The 17,718-nt window shown below is 36.6% G+C and overlaps 3 protein-coding genes across 7 annotated transcripts in view; 1 reads left to right on the top strand and 2 right to left on the bottom strand.

The window, feature by feature from the left end:
• ctbs (chitobiase, di-N-acetyl-) overlaps positions 1-6,313 on the top strand; it is an 18,810-nt gene extending 12,497 nt beyond the window's left edge. Inside the window, exons 2-8 of one of the 2 annotated variants that reach the window (XR_008386884.1) lie at positions 1,047-1,185; positions 1,294-1,502; positions 1,592-1,763; positions 1,843-1,940; positions 2,656-2,817; positions 2,917-4,920; positions 5,018-6,313. Coding sequence is in view for 1 of the 2 variants with exons in the window: in XM_053634199.1 (XP_053490174.1) it covers positions 1,047-1,185; positions 1,294-1,502; positions 1,592-1,763; positions 1,843-1,940; positions 2,656-2,817; positions 2,917-3,129 (993 nt within the window). In the remaining variant the exon portion in view is untranslated. Of the gene's footprint in view, positions 1-1,046; positions 1,186-1,293; positions 1,503-1,591; positions 1,764-1,842; positions 1,941-2,655; positions 2,818-2,916 lie in introns of both variants that reach the window. The other variant, XM_053634199.1, reaches the window with a different exon arrangement.
• Positions 6,314-6,933: 620 nt separating this feature from the next.
• rpf1 (ribosome production factor 1 homolog) lies at positions 6,934-12,618 on the bottom strand. Its single transcript, XM_053634201.1, has 9 exons — positions 12,294-12,618; positions 10,544-10,600; positions 10,331-10,411; positions 10,141-10,236; positions 9,682-9,835; positions 9,452-9,534; positions 8,877-9,058; positions 7,389-7,515; positions 6,934-7,261 (listed from the first exon to the last, which is right to left on the bottom strand). Exons 1-9 carry the CDS (start codon positions 12,534-12,536, stop codon positions 7,220-7,222), a joined length of 1,065 nt encoding a protein of 354 aa, XP_053490176.1. The 5' UTR covers positions 12,537-12,618; the 3' UTR covers positions 6,934-7,219.
• A 113-nt stretch (positions 12,619-12,731) lies between these two features.
• dnase2b (deoxyribonuclease II beta) lies at positions 12,732-17,698 on the bottom strand. Of its 4 annotated transcripts, none has more exons than XM_053634203.1 (6): positions 17,396-17,698; positions 17,098-17,266; positions 16,168-16,246; positions 15,604-15,765; positions 14,171-14,314; positions 12,732-13,764 (listed from the first exon to the last, which is right to left on the bottom strand). In XM_053634203.1, exons 1-6 carry the CDS (start codon positions 17,506-17,508, stop codon positions 13,430-13,432), a joined length of 1,002 nt encoding a protein of 333 aa, XP_053490178.1. In that variant the 5' UTR covers positions 17,509-17,698; the 3' UTR covers positions 12,732-13,429. The 4 variants fall into 4 exon arrangements, with proteins under 4 accessions (XP_053490178.1, XP_053490177.1, XP_053490180.1 ...); XM_053634202.1 differs by having other exon boundaries at positions 14,171-14,368; positions 17,396-17,696; XM_053634205.1 differs by having other exon boundaries at positions 14,171-14,368; positions 17,098-17,172; positions 17,396-17,457.
• Positions 17,699-17,718: the final 20 nt, after the last annotated feature.

Raw genomic sequence — 17,718 nt, 5'->3', positions numbered from 1 at the left:
TTTAGCTGGAGTTTCAATATTCACACTCTATCAGCTCCAATATGTACAAAACTCTGCTGCCTGGATACTGACTGCGACCAGGACATGTAATCATATTACTCCTGTTCTGGAGTCCTTACACTGACTCCTGGCCCCTTGTCAGGTTCTGTGTCAATTTTAAAATCATAATTCTGACATACAAAGCATTACATGGCTTGGCTCCTCACTACTTATCTGCTTTGTTAAATCCTTACACCCCAAATCTGACTGCGCTCCTCACAGTTTAATTTGTTAACTGTTCCACAAACCCGATTAAGATCTGTGTGTGACAGGGCTTTTTCTGTCTATGCTCCTTCCTTTGGAACTCTCTTCCCCTCGAAATTAGGGAAGTTCAGACCTTTGACATATTTAAAGCTCAACTCGAGACACATTTCTATTTTTTTTTTTTCTTTTCATAATTTTCAGTGGAATGGTTATAAAGGTGTTTTATGGTACTGTTATTAATATGTGGCAAGATTAGCTGATGATGGATTGTGCCATAAAGAATTAAATACATTTTTTGCTATCATTGCTTAATTCTACTGTCCTTCATTCAACAGAAATGCATGAGCACATCACATTTATCAATATAACTGTACAGATCATATGGCAATTTTGAGGCCATTCACAAGTATATTCTTCACAAGGCTTTAGGATTGTCTTAAAGCCATAAATCAATCAACTCAAACTAATTACTAACACATTGTGAGGGGAGGGGGGGGAATGCCATGCACTGTGTGCACAAATATGCAAACGGGTATGTTTTAATAATGCTTGTTCTCCCATTTCACTGTCGGAGGTTTGAGAAAATTCACATCTGGTAAATGCCAGTTTGAAAATGTGCCCGCTTTTAACAAGGTAGAAGCTCAGAATTGCTGTAATTCCGACATCATGTGAGCACGCTATAAATATCAGCAGTGTTTTATAAAAGTCTTGACATTAAAAGAATAGTCAATGCTTGTGTGGCTTAAGGAATGTCAAATACCTCCACTCCAGTTTTTATACATATTTTCTTTTTTCTTCTGCAGGTATTCGTATTTGATGTTGGGGGTAAAGGCTGGAAATTTTATGACTGGTCCCATGTGACGACAGTTGCTACTTTTGGAAAATATGATGCTGAGCTAATGTGCTATGCTCATTCTAAAGGGGCACGTGTTGGTCTGAAAGGTAGCGCTTTTTGTAAATGTGCAAGCGATGGTTTATTTGAACACAATCTGCAGCATAAATAAATGTTCTAGGCATTGAGTAAAAGTGTTTTTAAACTTTCTTTCACAGGTGTTGTACCCCTCTCGGATATGGTGGATGTTGGCAAAAGGACAGCTTGGATCACAGAAAAAGTCAATTTGGCTAAAAGCCAGTTCATGGATGGTATAAACCTTGACATTGAGCAGGCTGTTGAGGAGTCTTCCCCTGAGTACTACGCTTTGACTGCCCTTGTCAGGGAGACCACAGAAACATTCCATAAAGAAATTCAGGGTTCTCAGGTAGAATGCTAAATAAATCACAAAAGGCATGTCCCTATCAGCTATAATTTCAACAGCTAACATCTAGTCTTGCTGATGATAAATAATAGGTATCATTTGATGTGGCTTGGTCGCCTAAGTGCATTGATGAGCGCTGCTATGACTACAAAGCGATTGCAGATTCCTGCGACCTGGTTTTTGTCATGTCTTATGATGAGCAGAGTCAGATCTGGGGGGACTGCATTGCAATGGCAAATGCACCTTTAAATCAAACCCTGGCAGGTAAGAAATACAGTTTTTTTGAATAATGCCTGGTAACTGCAGAACCTTATTCATTATTTTGTGCTGCTTTGTCTTCCAGCATATGATCAATACATGGGGATGAAAATCGATTCAAATAAACTGGTGATGGGAGTTCCATGGTATGGTTATGACTACCAGTGTCTGAACTTGTCTCAGGTAAAAAAAAAAAAATAAAAAATAAAAAAAAAAATTGAAATGAAGACTGTCTGTTGCCCACTGTTTTGTCTGCAAAAATGAAGTCATATTAGAGAAACCAGAAGGCACGAAGTCCTCTGTCTCTTAGTGGAAAACTAACAGCCAAGACTCCTTCAGTAAATCCAATATGAACACATCCTTACAGAACGCTTAACCATATCAACCATTATACTTTTTTTCTTTGTTAAATAACACATTTATTTATCCAGTTACTATTTGGCTTCGATTATGTGGAGCATCCACTATACAAGTCCCTGTGAATAAGTTATGACCAAAATAATGGCATAATATGGTCTGCACTTAGAATGTAATAGAATAAGTGCATTAATATTCTTATATTACAACCAGCACTGTCAGTCCTGTGCTGCTGTGGAAAATTAATCCATGCCTTCTGACCAGTCAAACTCAAGTATTCAACACGGCTGTGGTATAAATGCCACGTAATGCCAGACAGGATGAGGTTATTCATTTTCCTTTGATTATTGTCATTCTAGAGTTTTGATTGGCCTTTGGGCAGGTCTTTTCTTTCATAACTGGCTGAACAGTTCATGCACATACAATAACGTTGTATTTAAACATACTATTTATTTTTAGGTTCCGCTCTGTTCAGCTTTTTTGAATATGCAAGTGCAACGCATATGTAAATAACTTCTTGAACTCTATTGCTGTCTCATAGGAGGGCATCTGTACAATTCCTAAAGTGCCTTTTAGAGGAGCACCTTGCAGTGATGCATCTGGAAAGCAAATCCCTTACAGCACTATGATGAAACAAATCAGTAGCTCTACATCTGGGAGGCTCTGGGATGAAATCCAACAAGCTCCCTACTATAATTACCAGGTCTACTGCAGCAATACAAAATCACATTGAACAGTATTTTGAATGTCATTTTAATGGCCTATCACATTAACAAATTGCTTCTCAACTCACATTCTACAGGATGGTAAGGGGAACATTCACCAGGTGTGGTATGATGATCCAGAGAGCATTTCATTGAAAGCTTCTTACGTAGGACAGCGGAGTTTGAGAGGAATCGGCATGTGGAACGGAAATCTCCTTGACTACAGAGATGACCCTGTTGCCCGTCAGCAAAGTGCTGAAATGTGGAATGCGCTCATCCCAAAACATGCACCATCTATGACTGACTCCTGAGACTACAACTGTTTCTCCTAATCAGTAGAACAATTTTCCCAAGTCTAATAAAATACACGATGTAATACTTGACTTCAGTGTTTTAAAATTGTTAGTAAAAAAGACATTCCCAGCCTTTTAAATGACACAATCAATTTTTACCCTTATTTTGTTTTTAAATGGATATGATTGACAGTGTGATCTTAAATCTTTGAATTAAAAAAAAAATCATAGGTTTTAAAGACGTATTCAATTGTAGAGGACTGAACATTAAACAGCAGCCATACTGTATACTTTCTTTATTCCCATTTAATTATCTTTAGTGTGACGAAAAAGCCTATTCTAGTTGGCATCCAGAAAGATTGCACAGAAACTGGATCCCACACTGTGTGTGGGTATGTTGCAGTCGGTTAGATTTGATTGTTTGCCTGAATAAAGTTTAAGAGAACGTATTCACAAATAGCTACTAGAGTACTAATGGAATACAATCCATTTTAAATTTAGGAAGTTGCTGAAGTGACTCTAGAGGTTACCCAAGGTCAGCAGAGCCTGTGAGAGGCTCCACGAATGAGCACTGAGACTTTTTCTGCATTAGTTCTGCTTTCAAGGCTTGAAGCTCCATGGCAGCCTGAATCCTCAGTTAAAATTAGCAGAACAGAAAGTATACTGTTTGTTTGATTTATTTATTCATTCATTCCTTTTTATAGAGGGACAAATCTGTGTGGATAATGTGCTTAATTTACATACCATAATTTGTGTGTCAAGTTTCATTTTGGCATCATCAGTGTTTTTCTTCAGGCTCTCTATTTTGCAGCTTTCAGTCATAATCTGGATTCTCAGGTCATTCTGTGAAAGAGAAAATTAGTACTTTAGTTATTGGTCCAGGTCTGGACTGTGGTAATGAATTTAAAGTTATACACACAAAGGGCTCAATTGAACAGGGTATAAAAAGACCACGTTTTCCCTTTGTAAAACTGCATCCCTCTTCGTTTTATTTATATCTATAGAAACATTTGAAACAGGTTCAGAGTTTATAAACTAATACATTTATAAACTTGTAATAGATCTTAGATGCTCTTAATATTTATTGCAATTTATCTCATTAATTAGTTGGTTCTGTATATTAGTAAGCTGGCTGGCTAGCTAACTAACGGCTTCATATTTTTCATGTGTAGCAAGATTTTTTTCTTTCCATGGTAGTATCAGCTTTTTTTTTTTCTTCTGGTTTAATTACTGTCACTGCAAATTATTGGTATTTAAGAAAGTTAAACACAGTTTAACATTTTACTCAGAAGTGGATGTTTGTCTCCCTCTACTGTAAGACAACCTACAGTTTTCCCATTAGTTTTTCACTGAGCAAGTGGAAACGATAACCTTTATACTTGACAGTTTCCCTGCTGATCTTTGTTTGTTCCTTACATCTCTGGCTTGCAGCTGCTGAAACAATTTGTTGTAAAATGTCTCGAGTTCCTGGCAAAGGCTTTTCAAGGTTTCTTTCAGTGATTCTGTGGCCTTTTTGGTGTCAAAATACCTTCTCTTCCCGTTGTCTCGTGCTAGGGTGTTCGTTGTTTGGAGAATAGCCCTTTTAAGTTCAAGTCAAAGTATGTTATTTACAAATTCAGCTAGTGCATACCTTTCACTAAAATAAAATAAAATCTTAACATTTTACAACTAGTGCATACCTTGGTTCCTACAGTGTCTATTCAAAGCTAGCAGTTCTTTTCCCTTTCTCAGAAGCATTTGTCTTGTTTTTTCTAGCTTTTTTCTTTCTTCTTGGACCAGTCTAATTTCCTTCAGCAGTTCATCCCCTAGGTAAGTAACCATATTTAATTTATTCATCACTAGTTATCTTTATATTCTGTTGCACTAGAAGTTAAGATTGTTGTAACATCTCACTGTTAATTGAAAGTTTAGGAGTGGTCTTTTGCTCATGCGGAGGCTGAGAAAGGGCACTAGGAGCTGAATCAAACAAAACAGAAACATATATAGTTTCAGCTCCACTCACATGGACCTGTTGTGGAAAGAAGAAAACGAGGCACTTTCTGCAATAAAGCCTTTCTATACATCTTCACTGCACACTGGACAGGAAAGCACCCCTGCTGGAATTTTAGCCAGTCCCTAAAGGTCATAGTGTTTTAACAAGGATCAGGCATTTATGAGTACAAGACTTCCCAGGTCTTCTAGGAGAACTATTCAGAAATGTGTTCATGAATGTTCATTGTGGCTTGAATTGAAGAAGACGAATATGATTCCCAACCTTACCTCATCACCTGGTTTCTTTCTGGGTAGCTTCAACATTGGAGACAGCATATTTTATAAATAAAGCATATTTTCATAACAACTCCACCTTTTACAATATTATCTTCCTTGAGAGTGGAATAACCCAGTATCTGGACCCTCCTGCATATCTGGTACTCCAGTATCTCTGGTCAAATTTCTCTTGTAACAAGGCATTATCTCATTTTTCTCCATTTCATTTGGAGATTGTTTGATGGGGATAAATATTAAAAATATTTATACTGCATTATGTCATTTTTACCTACAGATTTTGGATAACATATGATAGTAAAGACAAATTTAAGACAACATAAAGCAGCTTAATATAAGAGTACAGCTAGAGTTTACAAAAGAATAGCTTCTTCTTGAACATAAAGTGTTACCATGCTGCTTTGCCACAAACTCCTCTTGGACATTCTAACATTTTTGGAGCTTCGATCCACATGGAGTCTTCACATCCCAGGAGTCTTCCTCCCTCTCCTCCAAGAAACTGAAGCTACTCTCTTTTTCTAAACTTAGGGCTAGGACATACTGCTGGGGGCTCTTGTTTGATTAGTGGGAATTTAGTAGGTTCTTTTGTCTGGCCAGGTGCAAAAATGGGTCTAGGAGGGTAACATGTCTGAGAGTCAGTGTTGTAAAGGACAGTGTCTGAGCTTAGAGACCAGGTGAAAAGGCCAGGTGAATATCCAGGGGTTGTACCGCATATAAAAAAACATCCTAAACTACTGTCTATTTCAAACTTTGTGGCAAAAGTTTAAGGAAGACCCATATGGGTTTGATGGCCAGGTGTCTACATACTTCTGGTCATATAGTGTATAAGATTACCTTTTGCTCATACTATAATTTTTACTTTTGAAGAATTTAATTTTGATAGATTAATCATACAGAAATTATTGCTACCACTTGTATGAAAAATGCTATATAAATAAAGATTTAGTTAAATCATTAATATTATTGTATCTTAATATTATAATAAACTTTCTTTGGATTGAACAGATAATGTGTTCTACACATTATTACTGATCCAAACAGGAGACAGACAGAAAGGTTCACAGGGCATCTGGTTGAGACTACAGGTATGCATCAGAACTGTAGCCGAGGAGAAGTCACAGACCATGCGGACAGTGCTGGATTTCTACCTCGGGGGCTTGTTTGTGATGTTTTCCAATGTTTCTGATTATACTACATTACAGAACATGAATTGAGAAAATAGAAGGTTTTTGGGGGGGGGGGGGGTTTACCATTGAAAAACCCTGTGACTCTTATTAATGTAAAAAAAAAAAAAGATACAGAATGTTATTTATGCCAACATCTTATGTAGTTAATTTTACTTTGTCTACTCTGTACACACAATATTAGAATATGTTGAAGAATTTAGAGATTTGTTTGTCCTATTTTTGAAATTTGATTTCTTGACACAAGTAATTACGCCACAAATAAATAGTTTTAAATGGGTCATTGAAGATGAAGGTCCTAAACTGATGAATGTATGTGTCACAAATTATGAACATCATTAAAAATGGGTTTCAGTCAGTTCTGACAAGAGAGTAAGCCAAGCTTGTTTAGAATATAATAGAAACATTCCTCCTTAACATGTAGGTAGTAAACACCACAACACATTATGATATACATCACAGTGATGGGCTGCACATCTGAGACACATTTTGCCATCAAAATCCAAGACCCCTCTTCTAATTCATCCAATGTATAAATCTCCATTTGGACCGATGATCAGAACTGATTTAATTGATACACATTTTTACAATAGCAACAATTCAACTGGCTGCACTTTAAAGATCATCTCATCAGGGTGACATTTTACTCCCCACTGTCTTCAGAGATGGAATTTTCTTCTGCTGGTGTCCATTTCATGGCGCTGAAACACAAATAGCAGAGGGTTTTTTTTATTTTATTTATTAAAAGCTTCTAAAACTATATGATTCTTAGCAAAACATATGACAAACCGAAACACAACTAAGCTTACAAAAAGCATCCAAACTCACCTTATGAACCCATTCATACTCCCCAAACTTGGAGTCAAATGTCCCTTTCTGCAGAGAGCGCAGCTTAAGAGTGAACCGGGGCCCTAGTTCCTGAATACCCACTTTTTTCTCATTCTTGAAGATGTACCTACACAAGATGCAGAAAAGGTCATCGTACAATATGTAATATGTAAAATTCATTCAAATAAGAAATGGCCTTGAGAAAACAAACATGTTTGCCACATGTACATGACTATTTAGTACCTTAGTAACAGTCTACATAGAAATAGGCTAATTAGCTGTTATAACAATATACAGCAAACCTTACACTTTATTTTAAAATGTGTACATAATATATTTTAACAAAACCATTATAGAAAAATGGCAATACAAATCACTCATGGAAATATCAAAAGCCCTTTGCATGCAGCATCCTTCTAATGTGATGTATAAATATTTTCAGGTTAGCAAAGAAAATTCTTTATGTTGGAAATATTTTCGTGTAATTTCATCTTTAGCAAAAATAAATAAATAAATAAATGAATTTAAAAAAATCCAATTGATCAATTTGAGCAGAATAGGCTTTCAAGTTTAAAATGGCAAACCCTGTAATAAGAACACTACCTAGACATGAGTTAGCATTAGTGACACAGGCATGTTCTTTAATGTGACAACACACTACAACAGAAAAATGCAAGTAGAACAGAGTATAAAACACACACACACACACAATATAAAAATGTAGTATTCCATAAAATCTACCAAATCTATTAATTTGTGTCTTAATTCTGAAAGAATTTTGCATGTTTGATCTTTCTGCTGCATTCAGTCACTTTTTCCCTTACTATTGTGAAGTAGGGATGTGATGGTGAGGAAATTTTCCCATCGGATAATCGACGTGTGACAACACCGGTAATACCGGTATCGCCGTTTTTAAATTGCTTATGAATGCCCGTGTGCATTTCACTATCGAATCAGAAGCAATTCGGGGGCAGAAATCACTTGAATGGTGGGTTCATTATTATTCGTAATGAAAAACACAAGAAAAACAAAACAGTACAATGCCAAACTCGCTTATATTAAACACAGAAATTTTGAAACCAAATCTTCCGCCGTCGTCTTGTCAGTCAGCTCACCTCACACTCGTCACGCGATCAATGAAATGTGATCTGTGCTGCGACTATGACTCGTTCGGCTCACGCTGAATTGAGAAGACGCGTTCGGTTTTTAATTGTAGTGTCCATTCTCTAACTAAATGATTTCTATTACTATTACTAAATGATTTCTATTACTAAAAATAGTATTCTATACTATAAAATTATTTCTATTACTATACTAAACACCGGGATCACCGACTATCGCAGCAAGCCTACTGTGAAGTAACAGTGAAATGAAATCATGCAAGGTCAATGCATCTTAATTCTTCTCTTTAAAATTAACAACCTTCAAAGGGAAACATAAATCGCACACTCATCCACACAGTTACTTAACATCAGGAGGTTTCTATACCTGTGAAACCTGAAGAAGATGAAGTCTCGCTGGTTGTGGAAAGTGGCAACCTGTCTACCTACAAACTGTGGATCCTGAGGAAATAGTGCAGCAAACAAACGGCCGATGCTGTGGCCCAGTCTAGTGGTGAAGTTATTCAGAATGACCTCTGGATGGTGTTCTGTTGGTGCCTTTCCTTTTCTCTGTACAGTAACGAAAGAGTCAAAGGTGTGGTAGTGAATATACAGCATAATTCTATAATAATATAGTGTAATTAAGCACAAAGTTAAGAGTAGTTAACCCCATTATCCATGCTGGTATAGCATACATCATGGCCACAAAAATAAGATCCAGGGTGGCGCAATAGAAAATGTACTAAAAGAGAGTAGCCTTTAAAAATAAGAGAAAATCTTATTTCTAAACTGTTTTGATTAACTTGTATTTGGGCACTCGTGTGTTCGGTTTATAAATATTTTAGCAGTTTTACCTCATCAAGAAGAGTACGAAATTGGAAAAATGCATGGGGTGGGAGGGGAAATAAAACAACACTATGTATGCACTGCGCTTTGGCACAAAAGTTAGAAAGTGTTACAAACCTTCATCTCTTTTCGGAGTCGAACACTACTGACTTTAAAATGTGCAGTTGGTCCATCAGGAAGGTGACAGAGAACCATACCATCTTTGACAGTTTCGGGTTAAGGAATACAGTCACAAGTGTGTTTTTTCTTATGTACCACAACATAACTATGTAGACAAGCTAGTATAATTTCAATGAAAGTTATAAACCAATAGAGAAGAACCTGAACGCTCCCCAGATAAAGGATACTTGGCACTTTTCGGTCCTCATTGATGACCATGAGGTAGGTGAAATCACGTGATACACACTGAGGAATGATCCTCTTCAGAGCAAGACCTCTTCTGTAGTACACATGTGCATTCGGTATGACTGTTGCTAGCTGCTCACAAAACCTTACAGTTCTCTGAAATAAATAGGCAGAATGATGCGTGTTAGTACAACACATTAAACATGCAAGAATGCACAGGATCATGTATTCTCCCCACAAGGACCAGAATCTCAAACACCTAGTTTAAGGTCATGAGAGTAAGAATTAAGATTGTTCTGAGAGCAAAGTGGGTCCTACCCAGTATTAGTATGGTATTCCTAAAGTGGCCAGTGTGTGTATATGTCAACATATGAATGTGTCAGATAAATATAAAGAAGTTAAATACACTCACAAATATTACAGTGATAATACTGTAATGGTAATAGCAATAACGAGCTTACCCCTCTTGGTCTGTCTGAGGTAGTGATGAGAACTTTAGGGTTTATCAGTTTGTTGAAGTATGCTGAGAACTCATCTGTGCCTTCATCAAAAGCCACCTGTGGGCATGAACATGTTCATTAAATTAACAGCATAAGGAAAAATACAATGGCAATTTTATTTACTCATATCCATCACAGGAGACATTCATACCTCCTCATCCTCTGGGTCTACTGTTGTCTCATCGTGTATTCTCTGATTTTCAATAGTCTTTGGAACTTCTTTCGGTGGTGCCTACATGTTTGCATATGACCAAAAAAAAAAAAAAACAAGTAAATATTTGCATTTGTAGTCAGTGACTTTAAATGGAAAATAGGATTAGTGGAATTTACCTGCACAAGAGCTTGAAGATTAACCACCACATACCTTGTCACCAAGTGCTTCTCTCTCCTTTTTTCTTTTCTTTCTCAACTGCAATTTTTGCTGAGGTGGAAGAAAATACAATATTTGCTGGATTCATTAAAATTCATCATTACACTGACCACAGTGATAGGTTCTGATACAAGACAACATGTTAATAGATGGACATGAGCTTGAATACTATGCAGTCTCAGTTTCAAGATCAATGAGTTGCCAGGTCGTCCACATGTGCACATTTTGAGAACTGGTACATCCTTGGAATAGTCTAATGACTTCTTTACTTTCGTAGTTAATGGTGTAGTACTGCAAATGTAATTTATAGCCTGTGGACAGCGTTGAACGATGTGAATGGGTCAAACTGTGTTCCGAGATTCGTTCACTCACACCACATTAAAACGAATTCTGCAATACTGGATATGATGCTGGGCTTTAAAATAGTGTATGACAGTATGAGCATCAGAGTCAGGAGCATCAGAATGAATGCCCAATGATTTAATTAGGGAATAACATCTAATGGCTAAATCTAAACAGTTTGTTTGTGTTCTTTAATTCATTTATTTATTTTAAAGTATTTTGGGTTTTGCTTTTTAGTTCGCATCAGGCCTTGGCAGCTTATTTGTGATTGGTACTACAGGACCCCATAATGAGATGCAGTGTAAAGACTATATTCCCAGCACTGACATATATTCATGATTATACACAATATATATTGACATATATTCATGACATTCCCATGCCCAGGGACGGTAAGAATCATCTGGATAACCTATGCCAAAATACAACACAACACTATTTGCAAATGTAACGTTGGTCAACCTAACAGAAACTAGACAAGAAGGTTCCAGGGAACAATAGCCACATTTTGACACAAGAAGGTAATCCAGGTGATGCACCATCCCTTGCCAATTATCCAGGGTTCAAATTGTGTATTATTTAAAACATACAGTCTCCTCCAAAAGTATTGGAATAACAAGGCTAATTCATTTGTTTTTTGCTATATACACCAAAGACATTTGGGCTTGAGATTAAACGATGAATATTACAACAGATCGTAATTTCAGCTTTCATTTCCTTATATTTATATCTAGCTGTGTTAAATAACTCTGAGCATGGCACCTTTGGTGTCAGACCACCCAATTTTTAATGATCACCAAACAGCTGCATTAGTCAGTTGCAACTGTGAGTAGACATTCAGAGAAATTAAATGTAATTATTGTATGTCCAGAAAAACCTGCCAGAATTTGCTATGACTGAATTCTACAAAACAGATCAAACTATAATAAATATCTGGTTTTGACCATAATTGTGTTTTTTTTCCCTGACAATAATATGCTTTGCATTATACTCTACCTGAAAATATCATGTTGGCTAAGGAACCAGTGTGTAAAAAAAAACAGCAGTGAATGCAGACAATCTACCTAAAGATGTCTAAAATCTTGCTAGCTAAGTGTGCTTTTCTCACAGCTGGATCTCAAGTTTTTGGACAGTTACATGGGACAGAAAAATACAAACAAACAAACTGAAAACATGGAACAGGCATTAAACAAACAATTGGATCATTTTATATCAGAAGTACTTTTGAGTATCTCATCCAGATCTATTTTACATTTTTTGTTTTCCGGTCCAAATAGTCAGAGCACATCACATTTTTGTCATTTTTGGTTCCCTTTGTGCGGTCTGGTCCATTGATACAAAGACACTCGGGATTCAAGCTGTATTATTCATTATTATTTTTTTATTTTATTTTTACACTTACCTTTCTTTTCTCTTGCTTGAACTTCATAAACATAAGGTGTCTTCGCTGTTTATTTTTTATTTCCGACAAGCTGAATGTAGGAGGTAATGAGGAGCCTGACGGCTCTGCGGGTTCAGACTCTGCTGGGACATTTTCAGTCGCTTTCTCGTCACTTTTCTTTTGTTTCTTTTGTTTCTTTTGTTTTTTAACTTTACCATTAGCACTAAGCACATCTTCGGACACTGGTACCTCAACGAAATCCATGTTGTGGCTGTTATTAAGCGTTTGCGAACGCACGTGTGTTCACTGAGAGTTTCCGGGTTGGCCGGAAATGCTCGATGTGTGTTATTTTAACTTGTCTGTGTTTCTGCTCGCGCCGCCTAGCTAAAGCTGGGGTATAGGCAGAGATCTGGCTTTCATAAGCGTGTCTATACAGTATTTTCTACAAAGGATTTATTTTGTAGTATTTTCTATTGTTTTGGAATAAAAAATGAAGACATTAACCCTATGGAACACACTAACGAATTTATTAGAAATCAATTCCAATGAATTCACCGTGTTAAAAATTCACAAAAATCACTTCCACTTGACAAATTCTCCTCAAGAATAAATCCTTAAATGTTTCTGACCTTTCTGTTTTAAAAATGAGGCTTGTTGTGCTCAAAATACTTTAATATATCTTTAAAAAAAAAAAAAAAACTAATAAATTTCAAGAGTGAGGCAGTTAGAGAAACTCAAACATTTATTTGACATCAAATTAGACAAGTAATTAGGAAGCTGGAAAATAACATACCAGCTGGAAAAGTTGGTGTACCAGTTTGATGAGTGTGGTCTATTTTTGAAGCTGGTATGCGGGTTTTGCACAATTAATAATAAGCACTACAAACAGCTCTGTCCATGATCGTGGCACTGTAGGTGCACGGAAGGCTCTCAACTGGTCACTTGATTATTAATAATTGTTTATACTGTGTACTGCACATGGGTGGCTCCGACATCTACAGCACATTGCACAATGCCTGCAATTCAGCTTCTTTCTAATGACTGTATTTTCTACATTAAAATTCTAACAACAACAACGAAAACTAAAAAAAAAAATTAAAAAAATACTATTTAAAAGCTAGTGCACATTCCTGTAGATAACAGTAGACTTCTTGCTTCTAACAATTTTTATACCAGGCCACAGCCGAACGGAAAGCTTTGTACATGGCTGAATTTGGTGTACAGATGAGGCCACCTCCTCTCCATGCCTGTCTGCTCTCTCTGTTCAGGTCCCCTAGACAAGTCCACTGGGTTTGGTGTTCCCAAGAGACACACCACTTGGAGTGGTCATCATAGGAGCTGAAAGTCACCAGCTCGGACAGAGAGACCCTCTTGATATTCATCACATGGTAAGGAAGCGAGCAGTTGGAGGGAAGCTGGTGGGCTTCCCGTTGCCAGGTTTCCACTAGAAAGTCTGTGTTCAGTGTCTGTGCTATCCAGCCAGCATAAATGTCTGGTACAGAAAGTGAATACACCAGAGAGGTAATGAGCAAAGATCAATTGACAACATCATAGGAAGTTGCAACATAGACATATATTGAGACAGAATGGTGAAATGAGCAATATTACAGTGCATGTATTTATTGCCAAAACTATGTATCTAATGGCAATATCAGAATTACTGCACATGCACAGGGTGAAGAAAACGTGTTAAACTGCACATCCTAAAAATTGATACTGCCCCTTACATAAGCAAAGTCAATAATTACTCAAGAGCAGATGAACTTTGGCATAAGCAAAAACATACGGTAGGGTAACATTTGCCAAATGATTACAGTCTATTAAAAAAAAATTGGGAAGTGCACAGAAAATTCAGTAGAGAATAACAAAATTATCTTAAAACACTAACATTCTCTTACCATCAACATAGCTGTGTGATTTGGCAAAACTAAGGAACGTCTCTCCCTTGACTGACATCAGCTTTTCAAGCCTTCTCCTGGGGACCACAGTTACACTTTTTCCAGCACAGATCTGTGCCATTTCTGCCATCTCTGTGTAATAGGCTGATGGCATTGAGCAGTTGTATGTGTATGGGTTAATATATGCTAGTTGCTGTGCTGGTAAAATAAATAAATAGAATAGAACAGATGTTTCATCACCATTCAAAATCAGTGGCATAAATTATATATATGTAGCAATAAATATACAGCATTTAATTTACAACCACAATTCCGAAAAAGTTGGCACAGTATGGAAAATGCAACCACAACAAAAAAGTAATTTGAAAATTCAATTCACCCTGTACTATATTGAAAACAGGACTGCAGGCAAGCCATGCTAGCACCCGCACTCTCTGCTTACTCAACCATACGCTTGTAATCCAGGCAGAATGTGGTTTGGTGTTGTCCTGCTCTGGAAGGCAGCATATGTTTCCACTGTGCTACTGTCCATCTCAGATGAGATCGAGCTCAGAGAAGTCAGTGGTGCTTCTGGACAGTGTTGATGTACGGCTTCTGCTTTGCATAGTAAAGCCTTAACTTGCATCTGTGGATGCAGCGGCAAATGGTGTTGACTGACAAAGGTTTACCAAAGTATTCCCGAGCCCATGTCAGGAAATCCATTACAGACTCATGACGGTTTTTAAGACAGTGACGTCTGAGGGATCGGAGATCACGCGCATTCAGAAGTGGTTTTCGGCTTTGCCCTTTACGCACAGAGACTTGACCAGATTCCTTGAATCTTTTAATTATATTGTGCACTGTAGAAGGTGAAATGCCCAAAATCCTGCCGATTTGTCTTTGGGGAATGTTGCTCTCAAAGTGTTGGATTATTCACTGACACATCTGTTGGCAGATTGGCAGGCCTTGACCCATCCTTGCTCTTGAAGGACTAGGCCTTTTTTGGAGGCTCCTTATATACTATAATTAGACGATTGCCTCACCTGTTTCACATCACCTTCTTATTTCAACTTGTCACATCACTATTAATCCTAAATTGCCCAAATCCCAACTTTTTTCTAACGTGTTGCATGCATCAAATTCAAAATAAATGCTTACCTTAACAAAACTATGTAGTTGGAAGGTAAAGCATAAAATACCATGTCTTTATACGTTTGTTTTTTTTTGTTTTTTTTTTTTAAATAAGTACATTTACAAAGCATTCCTCTCTGTTTTTATTAGCATTTTCCATACTGTCCCAACTTTTTCGGAATTGGGGTTGTATACTGCTAACAAGCAAATTACAGAATATATGATAAAAATGTGCCAGTGGTTTGTGTGCAGCCATAATCTCATGGTAATATAAGAAGTAGTTCTGCTAATGGCTTGATGCATTACTTGATATGTTTGCTTACATATTTTTTGGAACTGTTTGTAATTGTAGGTTGTACACTGAATATTCTGGCCGTAGAGTTTTCCAGTGGAGGGATAGCCAAAACCCATTTCGGGGAAAGGTGGAAAGTGAGGAATGCTGTGTGTTAACCAGAATCCTTGAAACTGGTCAAAAAGTAGTGCCCCTGGACAGCAAACACAGCACACAGTAGTCACTCAGGGCATTACTCAATGTGAAAATGACTTTCTAATTACATGACTTGATGGCCATTCTGATGATAATCCATGGTCAATGGTAAGATGAAAGGAAGAAAAGCTTCACATTTGTTAATAGCTTGTTCTAGATAAACTTTGATATTTGATGGGGGGTTGGGGCTTAATCTCAGTCAACAGCACTTATCAGTTGTGCTCTTTGTACTGGGCCCCCTCTCTTTCAAAGCAGCAAAAAAAAAATATGTAATTAATCACATGAACAGTAGAACTACACTGGTACTGTAAATGTCAAATAAACCATATAAGATTTTTTTTTGGAACTTTGAGATATCTCAATTTGGCCTATGCAAAAGTATAAAATAATGCAGTAGTACCTTTTGTGTGTCCATAATTATACTCATACTTCAGCACCGGAGGAGCATCACTGTAGAGCATGTATGCCGAGCTGTTTGACTATTAAAACAATAAATCATTAGTATGTAGTAATACATATGACAAGATCAGATACAGTTAATGTCATACAGTATATCTGTGATATCACAGCAAAAAAGCTTCATGTATTTAATAAACTAACACTGACTATTTTAGAAATGACCATAGCTGTCTATGCTAGTGGTTTTGTAAGAAGCATAGATTTCTATACAAATAGGGGGGGGGGGGATTTTTTTTTTTCTTTCAAAATGAATCTGTCTCAGCTCAGTTTCTATAATTAATATGATTTTTTTTTTTTTTTTACAAATCCTATTTGTATTATGGGATTTATATTCAGGGTGTTTTGACCTAAGAGTAGCAAGGTGAAATAAAAGTGTTTAAAATGATTAGACCTTGAAACATAAAGGGAATTTTAATTACATTCTCTCAATGTCTTCTCTCAATGTCTTCTCCCACATGTGCACATATTTGGCAAACATGTAAAGGGGTTTTTGTGTCTACGCAAAAAAATATTGTGCATACAGCTAATACTTGTCATGAAGATATAGAAGAGACAGAAGAACAGACTTGTAATAAAAACAGCATAGAGGAACAGTTATAGTGTATGTACAGTACTGTAATATGCTGCTTTCTTTACTGACATACAAACATTTTTCTGTGACATTTAATTTCATGCTTTGGAAATCTAAAATGTTATTCAATAATGTAGAAGTCAAAAAAGAAAAATCTTTAACAAATTAAAATAAATTAATTAATGAATTAATTGTAAAAAAAAAAAAAAAAAAAAAAAAAAAAAAAAAAAAAACATTGACAAATACTTTTGCACAGTACTATATATACAGTATATAATTATTATACATATATAGTCATACCATGTATCTTTGGTACAGCTGGCTCAGTGTCTTGCCTAATGCCCCTTCACTGGTATTCACCAAATATTTACTCATCTGCCAGTTGGGTAATGAGGGATCCAAATACATATAGTCAACTCCACTTCCCACATTACCTTGTTTATATTTTGGTAATTTGTACATGATGAACCTTGAATTATGAAAAGAATGAAGAGAAAATGCCAAAGCTCTGCCAGAAACAAAAGCTTGAAATAATAAAGCTGGAAATGTATGAAATGTAAACAACAAAATAAGTTAAAAAAGTTTAAACTCCATCTACCAGTCAACAGGTTGCCCATCTTCATTTAAGCAGGAGATTTCACCCTCACACAATGAACTTAAGAAGAAGAATACCTGGAAGAAAATCAAACGAAAAGGTCGAAACAAAAACATTTTTCCTCCGTGGCACAAAGTTAACTAGTTCCTACTGATGTGGAAACAAGAATGTACTTGTTGTCATATGTCTTCCTGGTCATTTAGCAATAGTGAAAGTATCTATACGTAGCTGTACGGTGTTAAAAGAGGAAGCTGGGGAGTTTTGTCTCATGACTCTCAACATGGCAGCTCTGATTCATACACACTCTAGGTTTTTAATATTACTTT

This window comes from Ictalurus furcatus, chromosome 10, assembly GCF_023375685.1.
Source record: "Ictalurus furcatus strain D&B chromosome 10, Billie_1.0, whole genome shotgun sequence".
NCBI classification, from domain to species: domain Eukaryota; kingdom Metazoa; phylum Chordata; class Actinopteri; order Siluriformes; family Ictaluridae; genus Ictalurus; species Ictalurus furcatus.
Note: the sequence above shows the minus strand (reverse complement) of the source record. Positions and strands in the feature narration are given on the sequence as shown.